Source organism: Paroedura picta, chromosome 3, assembly GCF_049243985.1.
Source record: "Paroedura picta isolate Pp20150507F chromosome 3, Ppicta_v3.0, whole genome shotgun sequence".
NCBI lineage: Eukaryota > Metazoa > Chordata > Lepidosauria > Squamata > Gekkonidae > Paroedura > Paroedura picta.
This window is the reverse complement of record NC_135371.1, coordinates 95,947,918-95,972,993: the sequence shown is the minus strand read 5'-3', so window position 1 is coordinate 95,972,993 and position 25,076 is coordinate 95,947,918. Positions and strand designations below refer to the sequence as shown.

The 25,076-nt window shown below is 43.4% G+C and overlaps 1 protein-coding gene across 1 annotated transcript in view; it reads right to left on the bottom strand.

Annotated features, from left to right (window-relative positions):
* HSPA4 (heat shock protein family A (Hsp70) member 4) overlaps positions 1-22,524 on the bottom strand; it is a 43,277-nt gene extending 20,753 nt beyond the window's left edge. Inside the window, exons 1-6 of the mRNA XM_077326925.1 lie at positions 22,154-22,524; positions 14,471-14,528; positions 12,503-12,643; positions 10,265-10,387; positions 2,153-2,252; positions 385-518 (exon numbers count right to left, since the gene is read on the bottom strand). Of these exons, the coding sequence (XP_077183040.1) occupies positions 385-518; positions 2,153-2,252; positions 10,265-10,387; positions 12,503-12,643; positions 14,471-14,528; positions 22,154-22,260 (663 nt within the window). The 5' untranslated portion in view covers positions 22,261-22,524. The remainder of the gene's footprint in view (positions 1-384; positions 519-2,152; positions 2,253-10,264; positions 10,388-12,502; positions 12,644-14,470; positions 14,529-22,153) is intronic.
* Positions 22,525-25,076: the final 2,552 nt, after the last annotated feature.

The window sequence follows — 25,076 nt, the reverse complement described above, 5'->3', positions numbered from 1 at the left end:
ACCCAGCTTGCTGGGGGGTAAACGGTCATGACTGGGGAAGGCACTGGCAAACCACCCCGTATTGAGTCTGCCATGAAAACGCTAGAGGGCGTCACCCCAAGGGTCAGACGTGACCTGGTGCTTGCACAGGGGATACCTTTACCTTTACCTTTTATGACCATAGTGAGCCGGCATGTAACTGGATAGGACTGGTTCATTTCTGGAAATGCATGACCCACTGACTAACAAGCATTATGAACTGTCTACAAGTGAAAAAACATTTGGAAGCCAGTGCTATGGCTAAATTTTTAGCTAGATATTTTCACATACCAACACTTCACTACTTCTGTTATACTATATTGACTAAATGAGGAATGCCCCTGTAAGCATGTAGTTAACTCTTACCTTCAGTTTCCCCTTGTTGAACGCACATATGGAAACCTGATAAGCTGAATGCCCTATGTCAACAAATACCACATTTCTTGGTTTCTCTTCAGGTGCAGGAAGATCTTGTTTATAGATTCCATATGCCAAAGCAACTAAAGAAAGAATTCAGGTCTCTATTAGTAGAAGTCGTTTTTATTCTTTGCAAGGTATAAAAATGTTACGTATTACAAATGCAAGTACCACATGAACATATGAAACTGCCTTGTATAAATCAAACCGCTGTGTGTCTAATTCAGTACTACTCTGACTAGCAAAAACTCTGAGAACTGAAGTCCCTCAACACTTGATTATTTGAGATCTTTTAAATAAACAATACTAGGGCTGGTCAGTGGAAAAACGAAACCAGAACATGGTGCTTAGACACTATTCAAATGGACACCAGCCAGAACATTACATAACTAAAAGAAGTGGTGCAAGACTGGAAATCGTGGCAGCAATTGTGCCATGGGATCGCCAAGAATTGGACTCGACTGAATGGCTAACATCACCATCATCATAATCAACTGGACACAGATTAAATGCAAAGGCCCTCTTCGTGCAAAGAACACAATCTGCCATTGACCCACAGTCTAGTCCCCATCCTGGCATAGGATGCTATATAGTTTTGGTAGACATACCTAATAATGCTGCAAAATCTCCTTAAGATTAAATACTTTCTTAAGAAGAAAGGAGCCTCTTGTGGCGCAAAGTGGTAAGGCAGCCGTCTGAAAGCTTTGCCCATGAGGCTGGGAGTTCAATCCCAGCAGCCGGCTCAAGGTTGACTCAGCCTTCCATCCTTCTGAGGTCGGTAAAATGAGTACCCAGCTTGCTGGGGGGTAAACGGTAATGACTGGGGAAGGCACTGGCAAACCACCCCGTCTTGAGTCTGCCATGAAAACGCTAGAGGGCGTCACCCCAAGGGTCAGACATGACTCTGTGCTTGCACAGGGGATACCCTTACCTTTTTAAGAAGAAAGAGTTGGTTTTTATATCCTGTTTTTTTACTACCTAAAGGCGTCTCAAAGTGGCTTATGAAACACCTTTCCCTTCCCCACAACAGACACCCAGTGAGGTATGTGGGGCTGAGAGCTCCAACATAAGTGCTCTGCAAGAACAGCTCTACGATGACTGTGACTAACCTAAAATCACCCCACTGGCTGCATGTGGAGTTGAGAATTAAATACAGTTCGCCAGATTCCTTGTTTAATAAGGTTCAGATGAAACAAGGAAAGCACAAGAACTAAAAGAATTCCCCCTTCCCTATCAGTCATTTAACTTATAGCAACAAATACAACTTCCCAATATGCTCTCAGAAGTTACATGTCATCGCAAGAGACATCAACACCCACATTAACAGGCAGTATCGAGGAGGAGATAAACAGGACATGGTTTAAGGTAGGATTAGGTATGCAGGCTCCACCCTCTCTCAGGTGCAGAAACCATGAGAGAACTCACATTTGGGAGGGGGAGCTATGGAAGTGGCTGGTTCCCTAGCTTGTGGCTGAGTCCATTAAGGAAGGGGTGGAATCCCACAGAACCCTCCCCTCCAAAGTTCTCATGGACTCTTGGAGGTCCATAGACCCCTAGCTGGAAATCCCTAGCCTAGGATAAGTCAAATTAGTTTCATTATGAGACTCACTCCTGTGAACCCAGTATCAACATTAGAATAAATTTTGAAAAAACAGTACTTGAATGTTGGAAGATTTATGGAAAAACATTTTGTATCATTTGGACATGAAGTATCTACCTGTGGTTGTTTCATTAATTAATCGTAAACAGTTGAGTCCAGCAATTTGTGTAGCATCCATCACAGATCTCCGTTCAGCATCAGTGAAGAAACAAGGAACCTACAAGACACAAAGCATTAAAAAAAGACAACCTTTCAGCCAAGTCCTCTAACAAGACTGCCAATTTTTTTAGACATTTTTAGGAATTAAGATAAGATAAACCCAGTTATATTAGGTATACGAAGCAAAGAAAAGCAGTTCAAGCAAGTAAATGCAAATCATATATTGTTTTATTTATTCATTCATTCAAGTCTAAACGCCTACCTGCAAAAAGGCTTTGAGCAGTTTACAATAATAATAAAGACATTGAAGCTAGTACCCCTGCCTCATTTCTTAAATGCCCTCCACCAGGCTAACCATGCTGGGTGTTAGAAATAACTCTCTGGTCGATGCCTCCTGGCTTTAACTGGGACTGGGACTCTCTTTACCATACAGCTAGTGAGATAGATAGGAACACTGACCATTCATCTTATCTCGCTGACCTATCCCTATAGCGGTAGTTCTCAAAGTTCCTAATTCCACAACCCTTTAATACAGTTCCTCGTGTTGTGGTGAGCCCAGCCATAAAATTATTTTTGTTGCAGGTCTGTAGCAAAGGATCCACCTGATGGAATAATTTAGGAGGATCCAGGATAGTAATATTTATTGGACTGCTCGTGCCTCTCAGGCAGCGACCTCTCCAGCCACCCAGGACACCAGTCCTCCCCAGACTGAAGATGTCAGGGAATGAACGGAGATGGAGGGGGGAAAGAGCAGGGCTCCCACACCAGAGGTTCTGCCCATCGGCGGCAGCAGCTCACTGGTTGAACCTGCTGCTGCTGTTGGTAGCACTAAAAGTGCCCCCCCCCCCCGTAGCCCAAGATCAGCCCTGGCGATGGAGAGGACCTGAGGGAGCCAACTCTCCCTCCCATCACCGCCACCACCTTCACCTGTGCGTGCACGTGGCCACACTCCCCCACCTTGGGCTCTGCTCCCCTCCCTGCCCCTCCCCAGCCCGGCAGAGTTCCGCTATGGCGTGGCGGGAGAAGAAACAGACATTTTGCTAGGAACCCAGATGTGGGCCCTGGAATGCAGAGGAAGCGTGAGGAGGGCCTGCTGGTCATGCTCTGTGATGGCCACCTGCGCCCACTTGTGGTTGCTGCGCCTCCCCTGTCCCAGCCATTCCCTGCTGGGCCGTGACTGGGGGTTGGTGGGTGACAGAAAAAAAGAGGGAAGGGTTGTTTGGTGCCTCAGTCACAAATACATGCTGGCGGCACTGTCCCTGCCCAGCATTCATACTGCTTTGTTGCTGGCGGGAGATGCCACGCAGAGCGCCCCAGACTTGAATCTGTCTCGAGAAATTGAAAGTGCCTCTATTACGTTATTATCTGATATGCTGCCTTGCAAGAAAGAGAGCAAGTCAGCATGGTGAAGTGGCTGTGTTGAGCACTGCTTAGGCCACCCTGTGAAAGGGTCATTTGACACCTAAAGGGGTCAAGACCCCCAGGTTGAGAACCACTGCCCTACAGGACAGATTCAAGTGGGTAGCTGTGTTGGTCTGAAGTAGCACAACAAAAATAGAGTCCAATAGCACCTTTAAGACTAACCAAGATTTATTCAAAGCATGAGCTTTTGGGTGCATGCGATAGTCTGAGGAAAAGTGTACACTCGAAAGCTCGTGCCTTGAATAAATCTTTGTTGGTCCTGGACTCTATTTCTGTTGTGCTATCCCTAGAGGGTTAAGTTCTTGTTTCCTGCTTCTTCTCTCTCCTCTCTTCCATCCTTCAAGCATGTAACATGCTGCTCAAAGCCAGCAATTTAGCTTAGAATAAGAATCAGTGGCCGTGTACATGTGGTCAGAAAACAACACTCAAAGAAAAACACATTCTCCAAGGTTGTACTTAACTAATATAGGAACTATTTATGAGTATTATTTATTATTTATATATTTATATACCGCCGCTCTCAAATGTCTCGCGGCAGTTTACAGAACTCATAAGAACAATAAAATCCCATTAAAACATAATTAAAACAATATCACGATGGCGGATAATAAATATATAACCCACTCCTTCTCCCATCCAGTGTTTTGTATAAATACTACATATTTCAGTAAAACCGGGCACTCTGTTAACTTTCAGAATACTAAGACTTTACCACAAAGTCTACCTATTAATATCCTTCAGCTTATGGGCCTAACTCATATCATATTTTTAATGAATTTATGATTTTTGCAGAAAGCGCGCTGAAGTTTCTGGCACACGGCGATCTCCTCACAGCTCAATAACAAGAAGCATACCTGATAGAAGTCACTAGACAGATAAATCAATGCCCTTTCTCTTTTTTTGAAGAGCACAGCTTAATCTCTATTATTGTTCAGCCATGAGAAAAATAGGGAAGATAGACCTAAAGGCTGGTCTCATTCATTTGAGAGAGGATAACTTTTATAATTAGATTGTCCTACAAGGAGAAGATTTGCATGAGACTGCAAAGCAACCTGCACCCATAGCTTCAGGTGAACATGCAATAAAACAGGAAAAGGAAGACTACAAGCAATGGATGAGATAAAACGCAAAAGCTTCAGCAATCATCTCATGCGTGAGTGCAACTTGCAAAAACAAAAATGTGTCCATGATATGCTAAAATGCCTGGAGTCACTTCTTGTTAAAAAGGGATGGACTTACTCCTCCAGACTGATTAAGAAACGGTACACTATGAAATACTAGAAATGGGAATCATTTGACCAGCACGTACAGTAAATGAAAGGTATTATCCAGGAGTCAAGACAGTTTGGGTTCAGCTCAGCCAGCTTGGAATCAAAGTGCAACGTTATTCTTAAGCATGCCATATTATTACCATCCAATCATAAGCCAAATTGAGATGAAAGATCAGGTTACTTTTGGTGAAGCTTGCAATTCATCTCACGCCTTTGCACACAGTCGGGAGGGGGGGTTGCAAGAGGAAATGAGAGGAGGGAATCCTCAAATGGGGAGCGTAAAACAAGTTCCATTACCAAGGGAACCAGAAACAAATGGAAAGGTCATGTGACTGCTAATGCTGCAGAGGAAGAAGGTAATTCCTACAGCAGCAATAATGACTCTGGCAGCCAAAGGGGGAAGCAGAGAACAGCTCCAGGACAGGAGCTGGGAACCTCAAGGAAACAGCGGAGTAATAAAATGCCATTTTTGTGATCAATCTGGGCACAAAACATACTAATGCACTCAGAAGAATAATGCTAATCAAAAGGCTGGATACCATAAAATATTCTGTATGAGTTTGAAACAAACAAATGGGAGATAAATTCTTGACTCAGGCTCCACAGATCATATAAGCAAGACTGCAAAGTTTCTGGATGAATTGTTTGATATTCCTGAAATGCCTATTTTTATTGGGAATGGGCATTGCCTTAAAGCTGATAAGAAAGAGAACGAACTTTTGCTTTGCTTGTTACAGATGGCTCCACATATGAAATGTACATGATAATTGTGTTCCTAGTTCCAGAATTCACATCTTGTATCCTGTCTATAGTTGAACTGATTGCAGAGGGATACATAGTCAACTTTAAAAATGAAAAATGCTATACAAACAGCTTTGTCTCACGGGATGTAAATGCAAGGGGCCTATACCAAATACATGGTTGAAGGCTACAATGAAAGGGATGGCCTGCCAAGAGTTGTAAGCAGCAGCCGACACAAAGTGAATTTAGCAGAAGCCTGTGCTCCTACTATGTGCGATCAGGTATGGCACAAAAGACTGGGACATCATTGTTCTGAATCTATCCAGGCTATGAAAAGAAAACAACTAGTTGAAGGTTCTGATTTTGTGACATGTACCGATAATGCTAACAGTAAATTTTGTTTAATCTCCAAAGCAGTGAGAGCATCCTTTCCAAAGAAGAGTGAAAGCAGAGCTGGAGAGCCACGTCAGCTATCCACAGTGACATATGCGGTCCAATGTTTGACTCTCAAAGTAAAAATATGTATTTTATGACTAACTGATTGTGTTGTGTAACTTTTAAAGCACAAATCAGAGATTGTGCATGGACCTGAAAAACTTGATTGCCATGGCAAGGCACACATTCTGGAAGACACAAGTACTGCTCTCAGAAAATGCGGGCAAGATAATGTCCAGAGAAGCACAGCTATACTTGAGTGAAGGTATCCAGCACCAAACAACTGTCCTTTACAACCTGGGATAGAATGGAGCTGCAGAGAGGAAGAATAGAACACTGCTGGACATGGTAAGATCTACCAGCAGAACTCTGGTGAGAAGCAGTTATGAATGAAGAAGAAGAGTTGGTTCTTGTATGCGGCTTTTCTCTACCTGAATGAGTCTAAAAGCAGCTTACAGTCACCTTCCCTTCCCTCTCCCCAGAACAGACACCCTGTGGGGTGGGGGAGGCTGAGAGAGCCCTGATATCATTGCACGGTCAGAACAGTTTTATCAGTGCCAAGGCGAGCCCAAGGTCACCCAGCTGGCTGCATGTGGGGGAGTGCAGAATCAAACCCAGCTTGCCAGATTAGAACTCCGCACTCCTAACCACTACACCCAGCTGCCGTATACACACAGAATAGCCTGTACACAAAAGCCACTGGGCATAACCTTATGAAATGTGGCATGGGCGCAAGCCATCTGTAGAACATTTGTGCACCTTTGGGTACACAGCCTATGCACACACATTCTAGAACAGAAAAGACACAAACTAGATGCTAGGGCACAAAAGGGCATGATGATGGGCTATGCAGCTCAATCCAAAGCTTATAGAGTCCTGGATCCTGTCACCAAAAAGGTAACCATCTCGAGACGACTCCACTTCAAGGAAGGCCGATGACCTCAAGATTCAGAGGGGGCAGCTATCAAAGCAGGAGGCCCGATGGTGTACCCAGGTAACAGCTATGGCACAGTGGAAGAGACTGCAAATCCAAACCAGATGCAGCTAGGTGCAGAGGACTCCAGACATCCAGTGGAGATGCCTGCAGATGTTCCAGAAGTTGCATCTGTGATAGAGGGGGATTTGAATTCAGCAGAGGGAATTCCAGTATCACACTGGATGCAGAGGGGGCCTCGGGTCAACCAACAGAGATGCCTACCGAGACACAACCCAACACGAAAATCCAGCTGGGGTGATTCCAATTTTCCAACTAGAATGTTCCACCGTGCAGACTGTCTTACCTTGCAAGAGTGGTGGAACTGACCACACCAGCATTATGGAATGAAGTATCACTACTTCCACGGGTGGCAGCACAGAAATGGAAAGAAGCAGCTCATGAGGAAATATGCTCACTCCACGAGAATAAAACATGGGCACTTTCAGAGCTACCTCCAGGAAGGAAAGCCATCAGCTATAAGTGGGTATTTAAGTTGAAACATGACTCAGAAGGTGAGATCCAGCACTACCAAGCTAGACTTGTTGCTCAAGGATACTCACAGAAATATGGTGTGGACTTTGAGGCAGTGTTTGCTCCAGTTGTCAAACACATCACACACCTTTCTTATCTCACTAATCTGTCCCTAGAGGGTTAAGTTCCTGTTTTCTGCTTCTTCTATCTTCTCCATCATTCAAAGCCTGTAACATGGTGGGTAGAGAGATACCTCCTGCATCTCTCCCCATCCAGTTATTTAAGATTAGAATACGAATTTTCTGTTTACCTTGTTATGTGTAGTATTAAGTATACTAATAAATAGTTCTGTATTAATTAAGTACAACTTTGGAGAATGTGTTTTTTGTTTGTTTGTTGTTTTCTGATCACATGTACAGAGCTGCATGCTGTGCTTAACAGCCAAACCAGGCACACTGCTAATTTTCAGGATATTAAGACTTTATCTAATGTCTACCTAATAATATCCTTCACTGGGGATGGTCTAAAATAAGGGGTGAACCAAGGAGGGAGGCCGATAGGTATTAAGCATAACTGCTTAAAATAAATTTTAGGCATTTATTATAAGGCTGAGATCATGTATTATAAGGCTGAGATCCAGTTCATACAACTGGATAAGAGCGTAACATCAACTAACGTAGCTGTCTACTTAGCATTGTGGTATAATATATGTTTAGTTCTCAAATAGGGAGCGATCTTAAATCATTTTCAACTAAGAAGAGTTTTGAAACAGCATTCAACAAATACAATTTTTGTACCGTCTAAGACTAAGAGCCTCTTGTGGCACAGAGTGGTAAGGCAGCAGACATGCAGTCTGAAAGCTCTGCCCATGAGGCTGGGAGTTCAATCCCAGCAGCCGGCTCAAGGTTGACTCAGCCTTCCATCCTTCTGAGGTCGGTAAAATGAGTACCCAGCTTGCTGGGGGGTAAACGGTAACGACTGGGGAAGTCACTGGCAAACTATCCTGTATTGAGTCTGCCATGAAAACGCTGGAAGGCATCACCCCAAGGGTCAGACATGACTCTGTGCTTGCACAGGGGATACCTTTACCTTACTGTCTAAGACTCAGGTATTTTCCAAAGGGAGAAAGGCCAGTGTAGTCCCCCCACAATGGGGCTTCTACACTGCAGGTTTCTCTATAGGTTCCCTGCCCAAATTGCCCTGGCAGTAGCCATCCCTGGACCACCAGAGCTTTTCCAGGTCATCATAACAAATGACAAACACACAGAGTCTATTTCATTGAAGAAATATGCCATTCCCTTTACATCTTGGGCAACCACAGGGGACAGCCATTTACTATTTTAATAATGAAAACTGAGAATTCAGATAATGCAATATAAAGACTGATATAACAGTATTATCAGTTGCTGATTACATTTTTCAAAAGCCTTCCAGTGGTAGTAGAAGGAAATGGCCTCTGGGGCAGGTCCGTGGGCAAAATTGGGAAAAGCCAAACTTTCCTAGCCACATGGCAACCATCCAGGTTTTGCTGCAATCTCTCCTAAAACTTCACAGCAAAGCAGGTTTGGGAAAAACCAAAGAAAGTTGGGGGACCCCTGAGGTAGTGCACAAATATACTAGAATGCTGTGGCAAAATAGGAAAAGTCCTGCTTCCCAACAGTACTGAACTGAAGGCAAATAACTTTTGTGAAAACGGTCATAGTCTCAACACAACTGCAACTACCTACAGTCTAAGAGTCACCCTATCTAACCTCCCATCTACTATAGCTCAATACTGTACAATAAAAACTAGTTCCTTGCCAATATAGGCAGCACTGCCTAAGGTAACTTACAACTAATGATAACAAAACGTGCCAAGTAAAATGGGGAGGGTCAGGGAGTTTCACCATCTGATAACGCTGTTGGGAGGAGTGTTGAATGGGTTTTATGGTTTTATTGTACACCACCATGAGACTTTCAAGATGTGGCAGTATAGAATTCTAATATTAAATTAAAAAATAAAATGCAACTAGTTCATTATATATATACCAGCATGGTGTAGTGCCTAAGAGCAGCAGCTTCTAATCTGGCAACCCGGGTTTGATTCCTCACTCTTCCACAGCCCTGATAGTGCTATTCTCACAGAGCAGTAATATCAGGGCTCTCTCAGTCCTATCTACCTGGCAAAGTGCCTGTTGTGTGGAGAGGAAGTGAAGGTGATTGTGAGCTGCTTTAAGACTCCTTCTGGGGGAGAAAGTGGGGCATAAAAAACATCTCTTCTTTAAAAAAATGAGCAAACATGTAGAAAATGTTGATTGAGTAGAAATTATTTAACTGAACTTTTAGCTTTGTGACCTCGGGCTCATCACAGCCCAGATATTGCTGTTCTCACAGAGCAATCTGTTCAGCTCTCTCGGTCTCACCTACCTCACAGATTGTCTGTTGTATGGAGAGGAAGGGAAGGCAACTGTAAGCCGCTTTGAGACTCCTTTGGGCAGTGAAAAGTGGGCTATAAAAACCAACTCTTCTTCATCATGAAATAATATTCACGTTTTATGAGGTTCAACTTGCTGGACCCCATTCACCTTGTTGAATTACATTTTCATGCTTGGGCAAATGCAGATTTTGATTTAGAGAAAGCTAAATAATAAGAATGATATCATCTAGAAATAAACTGTAATAACCGTGCTCCTAGAAAATTAAACTGGTAAAACTGCTGAAATACTAAGACTGCTCATATTTACAAAAATATTAATATAAGAATTCTGTACTTACAGATATAACACAATCCACTACAGGTCTCTTAAGGGCATTCTCTGCAGTTTCTTTTAGTTTTGTGAGGAGCATTCCAGTTATCTGTTCAATGGTGAAGGTTCGATCTTCTTCCATATACATAACCTTTGGTGTAAATAAAAATGAGGGTTTGGTATTAGAAGGGCCAGTGACTCATGAAAGTTCATACCCTATCACAAATTTTGTTAGTCTTTAAGGTGCTACTGGACTCTTGTTCTTGCCTACTATAAAAGGTTTAAACTTTCAAGAACATGGTTAGTGGTATTTTACTAATGCCAAACTGCTTAAGTAAAGCTGTATATAAACTTGGCTGTTTGTTTGTTTTACATTCATGTCTCATTTCTCAGACTTTTGTATCATGCAGGAAAAAAGCCTGTGCACAACCTGGTCAACAAACCATTTAACCAAAGTGTGATATTTGCATGCAGTCCTAAACATATAGAGGTTTCTTCTCTATTCTGGAAATAAACATTAACATTTTGATATTATTCATTTTTTAATATTTCAGATTAAGCTCAACAGACCACACTTTCTGGAATGAATTTTCAAGACATGTTCAGGATGGTTAGCATTTATGAACATAAAACCGCATTCACTTCAATGCCACTGATCTGATTTTTCTGCAATGCTACTGTGACAAACTACATTTTTAAAAGTTTAGAGATGCTATTAAACAGATAAAAGACCAAAGGGTTAAGAGCCAGAGAGCTTTGTGTGACAGGCTGTTCCAAGCAATCTGATTGGTTAACATCAGCAGAGCAGAAAGAGACTTGACCTGAATGCTGAGAATTCTTTCAGCCTTCAGCCCTGACGGGAAGCAGTTTTACATAGACAAGAAAACTGGGGAAACAGCAAGGATGCATGGATAGTTAGAAACTCCCACTGGGCTCAAAAGGAAACAGATAGATCTTCTAGTGACAGGAGAATTTCCCTACCCAGTCAAACAGGAAGTTAGCTCTGAAGAGTGCAGCAATCCCTGGTCTAGTTAGAAAATGCCTTTAAAGACCTTCAGAGAAGGTGTTTGGGTACCAGGAAGAGTGCAACTGCTTTCAGGAAGAATCAGAATTAAAGTCTGTGCATGTACTCATTTTACCTCAGTTATCTATACCAGTGGTCCCCAACCTGCGGGCTGCGGCCCGGTGCCGGGCCGTGGTTCCCTCTCCCACCCCCCCGCAGTAAAAAACTTCCCAGGCCACAAGCTTGCGGCCCGGGAAGCTTCTTACTGCGGGAGGGGGGGAGAGAGAGGGAATTAGGGCCGTACCCGCCCAAATGCGCATGCGTGGCCGGGCTGCGCATGTGCACATGCGCCATGCACGGCCAAAATCGCGCGTGCACAGGACTTTCACGCATGCGCGAAAGTGCCGCGCATGTGCGATTTCGGCTGCACATGCGCGATGCGCGGGCGGGGCAGTTGCCCTGCCGGTCTCCAGCCTAAAAAAGGTTGGGGACCACTGATCTATACTGAGTAACCTCAGAAATTTTACTCCTGATTTCACCCAACTTGGTTGAATAAAATATTTTATTAATTTGGAATATAAGCATCAGCTGTAAAGTCTCTTTCTGCTCAGCTGATGCTAACCAAACAGAGCTCTTGGAACAGCTTGTAACTCAGGATGAAGAATTAACCCTTCAGAATCCTTTATTTACATAGTACTTCTAAGCTTTTAGAAGTGCAGTCCATCAAAGCTACCATTTCCACTCCTATCAAATCCTTAGGGGTGGGACGTGTCCGGCTGTCCAAGTTAGAATACGGCCAATGAGGGTGCAGCCAGCTTTGCCCTGCCTCTGCAGCTCCCGCCCTCCATCCCTGGATTCTAGCCTCTTTGCTCTCAGATGCCTCAGTGCCTGGAGCCAGCAGCAGGTAAGGGGAGTGGGTCCTGGGCAAAGAGTCATGGTGGAGGACCTGCTAACGAGGGCCTCTTGGCCTGCTAGGATGGGCCTGAGGGCCTCCCAGCCTGCTGACTGACTGCTAAGGAGCTCTGTCCCAGCCCAAGAGCTGCCCAGCCTCCACCCACCCCACTTGATCTGGCTGTGAGCTGCCGCCCAAAGCCACCTTAAGCTGCCTGGCTGGGGGCCAGGGGAGGGGACCCTTTCAAGGCCCGTTCTTAGGAATGGGCTTTGAAGCTAGTAGTCAAATAACAATGCATTTGCAAAAGCAAGTTGCCGTATCTACACACTTTAAAGTAATCTAAATTTTCACTTCTTATAGAATTGACTCACCTTGATACCAACTGAGCCAGTTGGCAATTGGACAAGTTCATAAGCAAGTTTTGTTTTTTCATCTTGAACAAAAGGATCCAGAAATGCACGCCCATGAAACCTTTTAAAACTTTGTACTGCATTTTTTGCATTTGAAATTACCTAAAGGGGGAGAAGAGTTCAGTTCCATATGGCAAGTTTTTCCTTGCAGTTCTACAAAAATGCTAACATTTCTGCCTATTCAATCATACTTCTAATTATTCTGGACTTACATGAAGTATAAATATGAAGAGGTTCTTCTCAGGCAAAAACTATTCTGAAGGAATATATTGAACATTATGAACATTATGACTGTTAAGTGGTATTGTTTCCCTTGAAGAACAAGTTAAGATACAGACTTACTCATTGAACTATTGCACAATCAAGTGAGAATATAGGATTACCTACATACCTCATTTGTAGTGACCCCTTATCCCCTCCTCAGAAAGCTACCTCTGCTCTCTGGTATGTATGGGAAAAGAGTACAAAGGAAATTATTGTTGCACAGCTCCTTAAATAAATTTTCAAAAGCTTTCAGGGCACCATCCATTCCAAACCCTCATGCAATATTGTACAAGGTAAACAGATATTGTGCGGTCCCAAGACCAATAAACCTCTGTGACAGAGGCAGCTACTTCAAAACAGTCATTCCCTGAAGATGAGAAATTCAAGCTTCCCAGGTTCTTCTGAAGCATCTTATCTCATACCCCAGTAAGGTAAAGGAAAGCTGAAATTTGGAGAAAAAATCCTGTCTTTTCAATTGCCAAGGTTAGGGGGAAGTTTGCTCCCCGGCAGCCACAGGGATGTTGTCAAATCCAATGGTAAAATCTACATCCATGTCCAACCTGAGGGCACAGGGCTGTGATACATGTATCTGGGAAGAGGTTGGTGTTTTAATAGTATAACCCAAATCTCTTTTCTGTTCTACGCAAAAGATTTTTTTTCCAGATTGTATTCCCCAATACTCAAGAAGCAAATATATACCAGCAGGTTTCATGCTGCTAATATTCAGATTAAAAATTTCTAATGCCAATTTCCAATGCCAATAGATCACTTGATTTGTGTATAAAGCCAAACAGATACAGGATATGTCTTTTGTTGTTCACAATGCAACTCAACAGGCCTAGATGTTTGTACATAGTCACAAAACACGAAATATAAAGCAATGGAGGGTAGGATACATTTTCACAAACACATAGATAAAAGGTAAGGCAAGTCTACTATGTATCTGCTTTGAAGTAAGCAACAAATAGCCACTATATTTATTTTTATTTAATAATTTATACTCCACCTATCTGCCCAATGGGGTTCTAAAGAAGTTTATATCATTCTCCTCTGCCCCATTTTATCCTAACTCCCCCGTGAGGACGGTTAGCCTGAGAGTGTGATATGCTGTAGGTCCCCCAACAAACTTCCATGGCACAAATGGGGATCTGAACCTGAATCTCCCAGAAACTAGTCTGACACACTTAACCACTGCATCATAAAGTGCAGTGTTCTTCTTTTTTGAATTGCTGTTCTATTTGTAGTTACATAAGCCCAGTTTTCCCGAACATGATGCCCAAGGACTTCAATGCATCGACCAGCATCTCTCATGGCACCCCTTGAACTTACAGGAAGTGGATTCACTGGAAGGTGGGGCTTGTTACTGGCTGCCCTCTTAAATGAAAGGGTTTTCTACAGGAAGATTAGGAAGACTGGCAAATGCTTGAGATTTCCTTAGTGTGCAATTCCACTTCAAGTTCAGAACTTCCTTCTTCCCAAGAGAGGAGGGAAGTATTTAATTTGGCTGTGCATTTTGAGGCAGCTATTTTGTGTTTGGGACTTTGTTCTGTGGCTGCTATTTTGTGGTAGTACGTATCATTCTCCCTCAAAGCTCAAAGGTGCTCTCTGTCCAAGTAAAGTTGGGGACCATTGCATGAAACATTCCTGAAAACACAAAATTCTTACTTGGCTTTTAGCTGCAGCTCCAATTGAACGATTCTTAGGTCCAAATGCTACACATGACCTAGAATTAAAAGAAATATGGTTTTGAAATAATTTAACTATACCAATTTAGTTAGAAACCAAAATAATGAGGCTTGAGTAGAGGGAAGCTTAAAGGTAAAGGTATCCCCTGTGCAAGCACTGGGTCATGTCTGACCCTTGGGGTGATGCCCTCTAGCGTTTTCATGGCAGACTCAATACGGGGTGGTTTGCCAGTGCCTTCCCCAGTCATTACCATTTACCCCCGAGCAAGCTGGGTACTCATTTTACCGACCTCGGAAGGATAGAAGGCTGCATCAACCTTGAGCCGGCTGCTGGGATCGAACTCCCAACCTCATGGGCAGAGCTTTCAGACTGCTGCCTTACCACTCTGCGCCACAAGAGGCTCTTAGAGGGAAGCTTAATGATGGTCTAATACAGTAAATCTATTATGCAGTGTAAAGGTAAAGGTGTCCCCTGTGCAAGCACTGGGTCATGTCTGACCCTTGGGGTGATGCCCTCCAGCGTTTTCATTATGCAATGTAGAACCAGCCAATTACAAAGTAGTACATTATCGTGATAAACTAAAGCTGCAATTAAGAAGCTATTAATTTCTATAGATGCAAACTACCAAATTGTTGGCAAAAAATCAATGCAACCTATCCACAAGTTTCTTCTAAGCCAACATCCTCTGTGTCTTACTTTGTCACTAATGTAAGGAACAAGTAGGAAACCCCGAAAAACTCTTGGAGTGGGGAAGACTATACCCACCCAAGCTGGACCCTGTTTCCTCCTCTTCAGATTCTTCTGCAAACCCAGTGATTCTCCTGATCCATGTCAGTAGCTAAATATCCCCCACCTGTATGTCACCTTATTTTTCGGACTGTCTGGGAGGTTTACCCTGTTCCCTGCCAGTCAGCCAACCCCCCCCAGGACGCTCTCTGCGGGCTTGTCTGGAAGAAAGGATTCTCGGGAGTAACCCTGGAATTCGGGGCACGTCCTGCAAGGCCACCCGGGAGGAGGGGGCTCATGGGAGCATCCTGACAGAAGCCGCCTGGGCTGCTGAACATGCTGGAAACCGTAGCGGACCCAGGGTGCCGCAGATGCGCTCCCCTTCGCAGCCAGGCTGCGTCTGGCCGCAAGCCTTCCTGCACGCATCGTGGCCGTATTCTGGGGGGGCAGGCACTCTAGGGTCCGGCCCAATCTGGGCATGCCTACTACTTTGTTGCGCCTTTCCTCCAAGGCAGTGCAAGACAAGTTAAACTGAAAGTGACAGGCCCCATATTAACCACAAAGCTTCATGGCTTTAAAATTGTCATTGAACTTGAGTCTTTCTAGCCCTTGACTTGCACCGCCATCAAATCATCACTTGAGTTCCCACATCCTAACCCAAAAAGGATGGTGCAGTTCTGAATTTGCTACAACCAAATGTAGAACATTTTAGTCACAAGGCTAAACTTACCCTACCAGAAAAGGGTTGCAGAGTGATACCTACTGCCTGGATTCAGAAAAACAAACAAGACAATGAAGCAGCTCTCTGTCCCATCAATCTAACTGTACTAACATTAAGTTATAAAAGGCCACAGTTTACTAAACTACACATTTTGAATGTCACAACAAATTGGAATTAGATTGAAGCCAAGAAGTATCCTAAAAGTGGGATGTGCAAGGGAGAAAAGGACTTGGTCTCATTTTGATCCTGCAGCCATGTATTAATTACATCTGAATGCCATCACTGTCATTTAAAATATGTCATACTATTATTGTGGTTCACCATCTTGGCACTATGAGCAACAATTTCTTCCAGGCAAGTGGTTTGCCAAACCCACAACACAAGCCATTATGTTACAACAGGCCTCATCTTCAATATGATTGGCAAACTAGCTTTCGCCAATACATGCTTGCAACTGAGGACTCAACATGGGGAACTTGTATCTCTAGAACTGCAATCACTTGCTTACGTTACAGAAGTTTATTAAACTCAGTGAGACTTAATAACCTTAGCTATAAAAAACGTATAGCACACTCCTAAACTCAAAGTAAAGCCATTATGCGGAGCAACACAAGACTGCTTGAAGTTATTTCCCTATTTATTTCCCTATTTAGATTTCTTTATTGCCAAAATGACATGGCCCAAGCTTGAAGTATACTAGAAGAAGATTTGGTTCTTATAGCTTTTCTGTAACCGAAGGAATCTCAAAGCGGCTTACAGTCGCCTTCCCTTTCCTCTCCCCACAACAGACACCCTGTGAGGTGGGTGAGACAGAGAGAACAGTTTTATCAGTCAGAACAGTTTTATCAGTGCCATGGTGAGCCCAAGGTCACCCAGCTGGCTGCATGTGGGGGAGTGCAGAATCGAACCTGGCATGCCAGTCCACACTCCTAACCACTACACCAAACTGGCTCTCTCAATAACAAGTGAAAGAACTAATAAAGATCTGTGAACCCTGCTTACAATCTTCATACTATTGAAGACTACAAATGGCATGTTCTTGAGAACTCATTCCCTGAGGCTCCCATAATGGTATGCTGACATACTATATACATACAGCTACCTGATAATTACAGCAGTATGCAGAGAAGTATAACATCCCCTATAAAGAAGCTCTGTCTTATCTGCCAAGACACTGGCAAGGCAGTATCAGAAAATGAAGGGAAGAAAAGGATGGACTGAGCTACTCATTTTACAAGGGTTTGCTACTAAGTCAAAATGATCAGGGAAAAGAAAGAAATGTAAAATAGTTTTTCCAGCTTTCTCTATAGAAGAGAATGTACTAGAATTCTGGTGACTGGCATGATGTGAAAAAGTCAGGTATTTTAATGGCCACTCAGCTCTTTACCAGTAATCAAGTAAGATTTGCCTCTGAATGCACAAGGAAGCAAGTTTGTTTTCACTTTTCAGGCTATGAGCTGCCATAAATGATTAACGCAGTTAAATGTATGGGCCAACAGGCTAGTAAAAATGAGAAGTGATATGGCTAATGGTAAACTAAATCCACAAAATGCCAGGTTTAACCACATCCGCCCACATTTGCATCAAACGAATTTTGACTGCAATTTGACACCACAAACAATAAAATCAGAGTCCAGTAGCACCTTTAAGACCAACAAATATTTATTCTAGGCATGAGCTTTCGAATGCAAGCACTCTTCGTCAGACTATGAACCATCATAACAGTATTGCTTATATATTCCTACTGTTATGATGGTCAGTTCTTAGTCTGATGAAGAGTGTTTGCACTCGAAAGCTCACACCTTGAATAAATCTTTGATGGTCTTACAGGTGCTACAGGACTCTAATTTTATTGTGCTACTTCAGACCAACACAGCTACTCATTAGAATCTACCACAAACTGGTCACCAAATTAGAATCCAACAAATTACCATACACAAAAGTACAAATGGAGCTTACAACTTAGAGCTGCATTCCAGGGAGTAAGAAAACCAGAGCTCAAGAACAAAACACATGAATACTTTAAATCAATATACTACAAAACCAACAACTTTAAAAAAATAAATCACTGAAATCACAGAGCAGTGTAATACTGTATTGCTTCATTGTTCATAAATCCCCCATTACATTGCCAAATATTACTTGACTACTTAAACCTAACAATAGTTTAAGCAGTTTAGGCAAGGGTTGATCTCCCATGTTACTTGAAATAGTTACTCTCCCATGTTACTTGAACTATGGCTCAGTGATAGAGCATCTGCTCAGCATGCAGACAGTCCCAAACTCAATCCCTGGAATGTCCAGTTTAAAAGATCTGTCAATAGATGACTTACGGCAGGGGTAGTCAAACTGCAGCCCTCCAGATGTCCACGGACTACAATTCCCAGGAGCCCCTGCCAGCAAATGCTGGCAGGGGCTCCTGGGAATTGTAGTCCATGGACATCTGGAGGGCAGCAGTTTGACTACCCCTGACTTAGGGCATAACTCTACTCAAGACAGCACTGCTAGTTTTTAACAAGATACATTTCTAGGTTTTGGTTTTAACCTTCAAGGCCATATGCGGGTTGGGACCCACATACCTGAGGGACCGCCTACCGCTCTATGCCCCCCGCAGGGCCTTACGCTCTGCGGGTGAGAACCTGTTGGTCGTCCCCGGCCCGAAGGAAGCGCGCCTAGCCTCGACCAGGGCCAGGGCTTTTTCAGTCCTGGCCCCTACCTGGTGGAATGAGCTCCCGGGTGATCTGCGGGCCCTGCGGGATTTGTCAGCTTTCCGCAGGGCTTGTAAAACGGAGCTCTTCCACCAGGTCTATGGTTGAGGCTGGGGTCAGCAAATCAGGGACATCGCTCCCCCCCTAGGAGTTGGAGTGTACGCTACTCCCCTATCCTTTCCTCTTCACCTCTTAATAATTGGGGGAGGGATGGGATTTTTAGCCGCCATGTTAGTAGAGTGATGTTTTAATGGGAATTTTAATGGGATTAGTTGTTGTGACCCGCCTCGAGCCTATCGGGAGAGGCGGGAAATAAATCTAATAATAATAATAATAATAATAATAATAATAATAAACACAATACTTTAAAGAGTGGGCTGCAGATTGAGATATCCTATGTCCTATGCATGCAGCTTAATTTTTGTCATCTGAGAAGTGGAAGTTGAAATTAGAAACCAAATGTTGGCGTGAACAGAAGCGCATTATTTGGTCATAAGCATTATCACAACAGCACCAGCATCATGGATATAGAGTTAAACTTTATAACACTGAAAGTACTGAACTCTGGTAGGGAGGTGCTCGACTGATGAACAGTTGGAAACCCCTTCCATCCAGAGACCTTCAGGTGGGATGAAACCAATGTTTAATTTTCAATCAGAATACCTTTACACAAAGCAGCTTATTATGGCTGAAGCTTTTAAAAAGCCCCAAACCTGAATTTTAAATAAGAAATGCAATTATGTTTGATTTTTAAGCCAAATGTTCTTATTCACATGGACATCAAACTGTTCCTGGGCGCATTTTTGCCTGTATCAAAGAACAGCTGATATCCCAAACTACCTTATTATTCTCAAGAGACACCACTGGTTAAAGTAAATAATGTTCAGATATGTTGCTAAAAGAACTGGGTAGATGTGAGTCTTAAGGAAAACACTAAAAGGTTTGATTCAAAGTGGAAACTGGCAGCACATGAAAGCAAGCACTTTTCTTACTAACAAAAAAGAAACTGGAGACGAAACAGAAGCATGTTGTGAAAAAAGGATGGAGAAACAGGGAGCAAGTAGCAAAGACAGAAATAACTCTAAAATACTAGATTGTATTCTGTCAGTCTACTTAGACAAGTGTGGAGCCTTCTGCTAATAGAAAAGGTTTGGACATAATGCAACAGGTGAAGACCCGTCAGCCATAATATAAGCAGAAGAAAAAAGTCTCAAGCTGGTGATGGCAAAATGATTTATTCCAATGAAAACAATGTTCAAAACAATTCCTAGGTATTGTCAGTTTTCAATTTCTTCATCAGTGATATTCTCAATATCATTAATAACTCAAATCAAATAAAATTTATTTGATACAGCACTGTGGCCAGATAACATTAATAACTCAATCTTCTCTAATTGTATTTTGGGTGATGAAATTATTATAGAAAATAACTTAGTCTCTGGTAATATCTTGTTTTGTGTAGTTCAATCCCAAAATGGTCATCTATAAATTTGTAGAGGTCTGCTGCTGAAGAATAACACATTGTGATATTAATATTAGCAGACCCCCACAAATTTGGATGTTATGTGACCATTTTAGGATTGAACTACACAAAGCAAAATATTATCAGAGACTAAGTTATTTCCTATAATTTCATCACCCAAAAGAATACAATTAGAAAAGATTGAGTTATTAACAATATTGAAAATATCACTGATGAAGATATTGAAAACAAACTACAGCTAGGAATCATTTTTGAATATTGTTTTCATTGGAATAGTTTTGCCATCGCCAGCTTGAGATTTTTTTCTTTTGCCAATAGAAGACGTTCAGCAGAACAGTAGGATAAAGCCAAAATTGTCATTGTAATGTAGTTCACCCCTGGTAAATTCAATCCCAGCTTTATTTGGCTTAATACTGAACCACCAACTCCTGCCCTGACATCCTAAACAATGATGTAGCTAGGACAAAACTTTCAATGTGTACAAATACAACTAGCTAATCCTGGTAGTAGCAGGAATAGATTTAGTGAAAGAGAGTCTGTACAAACATTTCTTGTCTGAGAACTTCTGCTAATTCATTATTGTGAAGGCCTACTAATTTAGTGTTATAAACAAAATAATCCATCTAATAAAGAAGCAATGTAAATTTCTCCCAAGCAGCCTATAAGATGTCCTTAATTAAGACTGGTTTTGGAATTTTTAAAAAATCTAATCTATGTTAGTTTAGTGAGGACTCACTACTTGTACCTGATGAAGTGGTTTTATCAAGAAAACATGCTAGAATGAAACCTTTTTTAATTTTTAAGATACTACCACAGTGCAACTTATTTGTATTTTCTAAACCAACACACCATGTGGATATTTCATGTGTGAACCAAAATGCTGCACTAGAGGGCCATTAATGTGATCCAGCATAAAGAGTACTGCCAATCTGCAGCCAGCTCTTGAAACTCTATGAAGTTCCACCTCATGGGGTCTCACTACATGAGATAAACTGAGGTGGTCTGCCATGACCACAGCAGCCCTTGTTCCTTGGTGGCCTCCTGTCCAAGTACGGATGATGAACACTGCTGCTTAACTTCCAAATTCGGAAGAGAACAGGTTAGTCTGGGATATTAGGGCTTCTAGCAGTACAGCACTTTTTTCGCCTCCCAAAAAAAATGGTGGACATCTACTGTATCACCTCTTTCTGGAGCTTCTCAACATGAGCCTTTAGCAATATATTAGTAATGAAATGTTACATTTTGCAGTAAGTTAATTTGTTTTTCTAGCTTCTGACAAAATACACATCAAGATGGAGGCATCACAGACACACAGAAATCCCAAGTACATACCTGAGAATGTCAATCTTAATCCTCACAATCGTTTACATGTGTCTATTCGTGGATGACTTTAGAATGACGAGTAACAAATAACTTCTAATACAACTAATGATCCACTAACAGAGGCAAAGAAACTCATGCTTTGTATTCAAAGGCCTTTTAAATTGCTAGGCCACTTTAGATTGCTAATGGGTGAAAAAGCAAGATATAAATTCTGGATGTATAATTCAGCACACCATACACGTACAATTAGCTGAGTCTCCGCCCTCTTCTTGTTAGGCACATCCCCCAAACCAACGTGCCCAGACCGGGTTGAACCATTCACCATCTTCCTCCAGGCTCACCCACGTGAGAAAAGGGCACTTCCTCTCCACAGCGCGGTGGCTTTCATTAAGCCACCGCTTGTGGTTGTGTGTGTTCGTACTTTTTAAAATAAGAATAATCCTCTTGCTGCTCAGTGTGGAAATCCACCTGCCCCAACCTCAACCAACCAACAAGCAGAAAGTAGGCTCCGTGGCTGGGTTAGCCGCCTTTCTTTCCCCCAAAAAACTTGACTCGGGCTGCCTAGGTTTGGAAAGTTCCTTGGGTCTCCCTCCCGCCTCCTTCCCAAGGGGCCCGCCCTGCCTGCCTGCCTGCCTGCGGAGCCGCCTTCTTGCCCCGCGGCTGCTGCTGCTGCGGCTGCCCTCCCCGCGCCCGTTACTCACGGGGTGCTCCGGTCGCTGTACTCGTTGGCGACCGTCTCGATGCCCCCCGCGCGGGCCACGGCCACGTAGCAGCTCTGGAAGCCCAGGTCGAAGCCCACCACGGACATGCCGACGGAGGGAGGGAGGAAGGGAGACAGCGACTGGGGCGGGCGGGCGGGCGGAGAGGGCCGCGGGCAGGGAAGAAAGAGCCGCGCTGGGGGAGATGTCCCGTCTGCCGCCGACCCTCCGTTCGCTCAGCGCGGCCGAGACGAGCGTTTTAAATGAGCGGCGGCGCGCGACTCCTCACGATGAAGGGGGGAGGGGCAGAGCGAAGCGGCAGCGGAGGAGAAAAGAGAGATCTCGAAAGATCCTGTCCCGTCAAGGGGCGGGCGGGAGAGCGGGGTTGTCTCGCGAGATTCCCCTCATGCAGGCGTGCGCGTCACTCTATTGCCCCTCCTCCAGCGGCAGGGTTAAAAAAAGACAGCTTAGGGGGGGGGGGCGCGGATATCCCGGGAGGCCGCCTGTCGAGGCCGGGCTTTGCGCGTGCTCAGATCGGCGCGCCAGCCCCCGCCGTTCACGGAGGAAGAAAACCTAATTTTGGGAGGTCAAGGCTAGCGAGGTCTCCTCAGAACTCAGAAGCTAAGCCAGGGTTAGTATTTGGAAAGGACCCCTCACTGTAGTTCGGCTGTAGATAGCCAGGCTAGTGTAAAGTCAAAGCCCCAACCATTAAGTCCTTAATGGTCCGCAGAGATCAAGTTGAGTCGGCCCTGCAATCCTAAACAGATTTCTTCAAAATCTTTTTGAAGTCTACTCAGTGAGACTGACTCCCTAGAAAGCTTTCTTAGCAGGCCTGTAACCAAATAGAGCCTCTTGTGGCGCAGAGTGGTAAGGCAGCAGATATGCAGTCTGAAAGCTCTGCCCGTGAGGCTGGGAGTTCAATCCCACCAGCCGGCTCAAGGTTGACTCAGCCTTCCATCCTTCCGAGGTCGGTAAAATGAGTACCCAGCTTGCTGGGGGGTAAACGGTAATGACTGGGGAAGGCACTGGCAAACCACCCCGTATTGAGTCTGCCATGAAAATGCTGGAGGGCGTCACCCCAAGGGTCAGACATGACCCAGTGCTTGCACAGGGGATACCTTTACCTTTTTAGCCAGATAATGGCAGGGGATCAAGTAACTTATTACTTATTTCACTGCATTCTTTCAATGTGATTTACATACAGGCTTTTTAAAAATCGGGACTCTTCTGCCCTGCTAACTGCTAGTTTGGTTCTAGCCAATATCATAGAGAATTCATTTTTTGGAAGATTTCGTGGTGCCACGAAACTGCATACTAGTTATGTGGATCAGAAAGTTTCTGTTTGACTTAAGATGAGTTAAATACTATAAAAATAAAATTGTTGATATTTTAAAGTATATTTTAAGCATTGATTTAACACCTTTAAAGGTCTTGTGTTCTCAGACTTTTAAATCTTATATTATTACTATTGTTTTCTTTCTTTTTTGAATTGCTTCATTTTCCAATTACAAATGTATCTGAATTTTGGTCTGAATGACTGTAAAATAAAGATTGGTTGATTAATTGATATTTGGAAGATTTATGACAGGAATCACACTTTTTTTTACTTCAACTCCTTTGTTTGCTTAGAGAATTTACACTTGAAAGACTTGTAACAGATTTCATACCAACTCCTAATCTTGATTGGAGGGGCATGACAAATCATTGATGGGGCCTAACATCTTTTTTCCCCACAGGCCTAGTCCTTGGGATTGAAATCTTAGAGTCCAAGGGAATGCTAGAAACTTGTTTTCAGATTTTTAGGGGAAGTATCTCAATATTAGCATCTACCGATAGGAATAACAGTATTTCCCATTGTTCTCACTGTGACTTTGAATAATGAGGTCTGGAAAGGAATCCTCCAGGGGTGGTTCCTCCCACTTTGGGAAGCACAGTTTTAAAGTGACCCAGGAAGAAGAGTGTGATAGTGAAACAGTTTTTCTGTGACATAAATTCTGTCCCTCCCTTAGCAGTGCCTCTAGCCCAAATAGTCAACATCTAAAAAGTCTACTTTCTGGAGTCATAAAGTGAGTGGACCTGAATACTGTACATAGCTACATATGGATGGAGAGATCCAGGTAGGGGAGTCATGACCTTCTGGAAGAGTGACTTGTGAATGCTCATTACAGAAGATAGGAGGACCAGGCACCCTCTTGCTTGAATGTTGTGGTAGCTACTGTCTAGAGCAGCCATTCTCAATCTCTTTTTGGTCATGGCCATTTTAGGAGCTCTTCTCAAGTTCCAAGGTTCCCTCTAGGAGGCTGACAGCTTCTGCAATGAGCTAGGATAAAAAAAGGCCTAAGCTTAAGAGAGAACTATACTTGACATTACTTGACTTATATATACACTAGGGGCAAAGCCCGTTGTCTCCAAGAATACAATGGGCGCTAGAGCTTGGCAGTGGGAAGAGGAAGGGGAGGAGTTGTCCAGTCTGTAAGGGCATGGGGTTGACTGTGTGTGTTGTATGGGAGGTTGTGGTGGCATGGTGGCAAATGAGGCCATGGGTGTGGAGATATGGGTGTCAAGAACCTGTGGTGTGGAATATTCGTTGACTGTGGGAGAGGACTGACCTTTGGGAATTGTGGCATAGTAGTTACATATGAGCTTTCCAGAGCCATGTCCTCAGATATGTGAAGGGAAAATCAGACTGGAGACTCTTCTTAGGGGAAGATTACATGGCAACCAATTCCCCCCAGTTCTGCGTCATTTCCCTTGTGTGAATGAGGCCACATTCACCAAAATGCCCCTCTGCCCTAATACACATAGGGTAGTCACAGTACACAGGTGTCCACCCTTCTATCTCCCATATTTTCACTGTTGGTAAAATGTTATGTGCCCACATGCTTCTTTCATGGTTGCTCCTTAGAAGAACGGATTTTTGTACCCT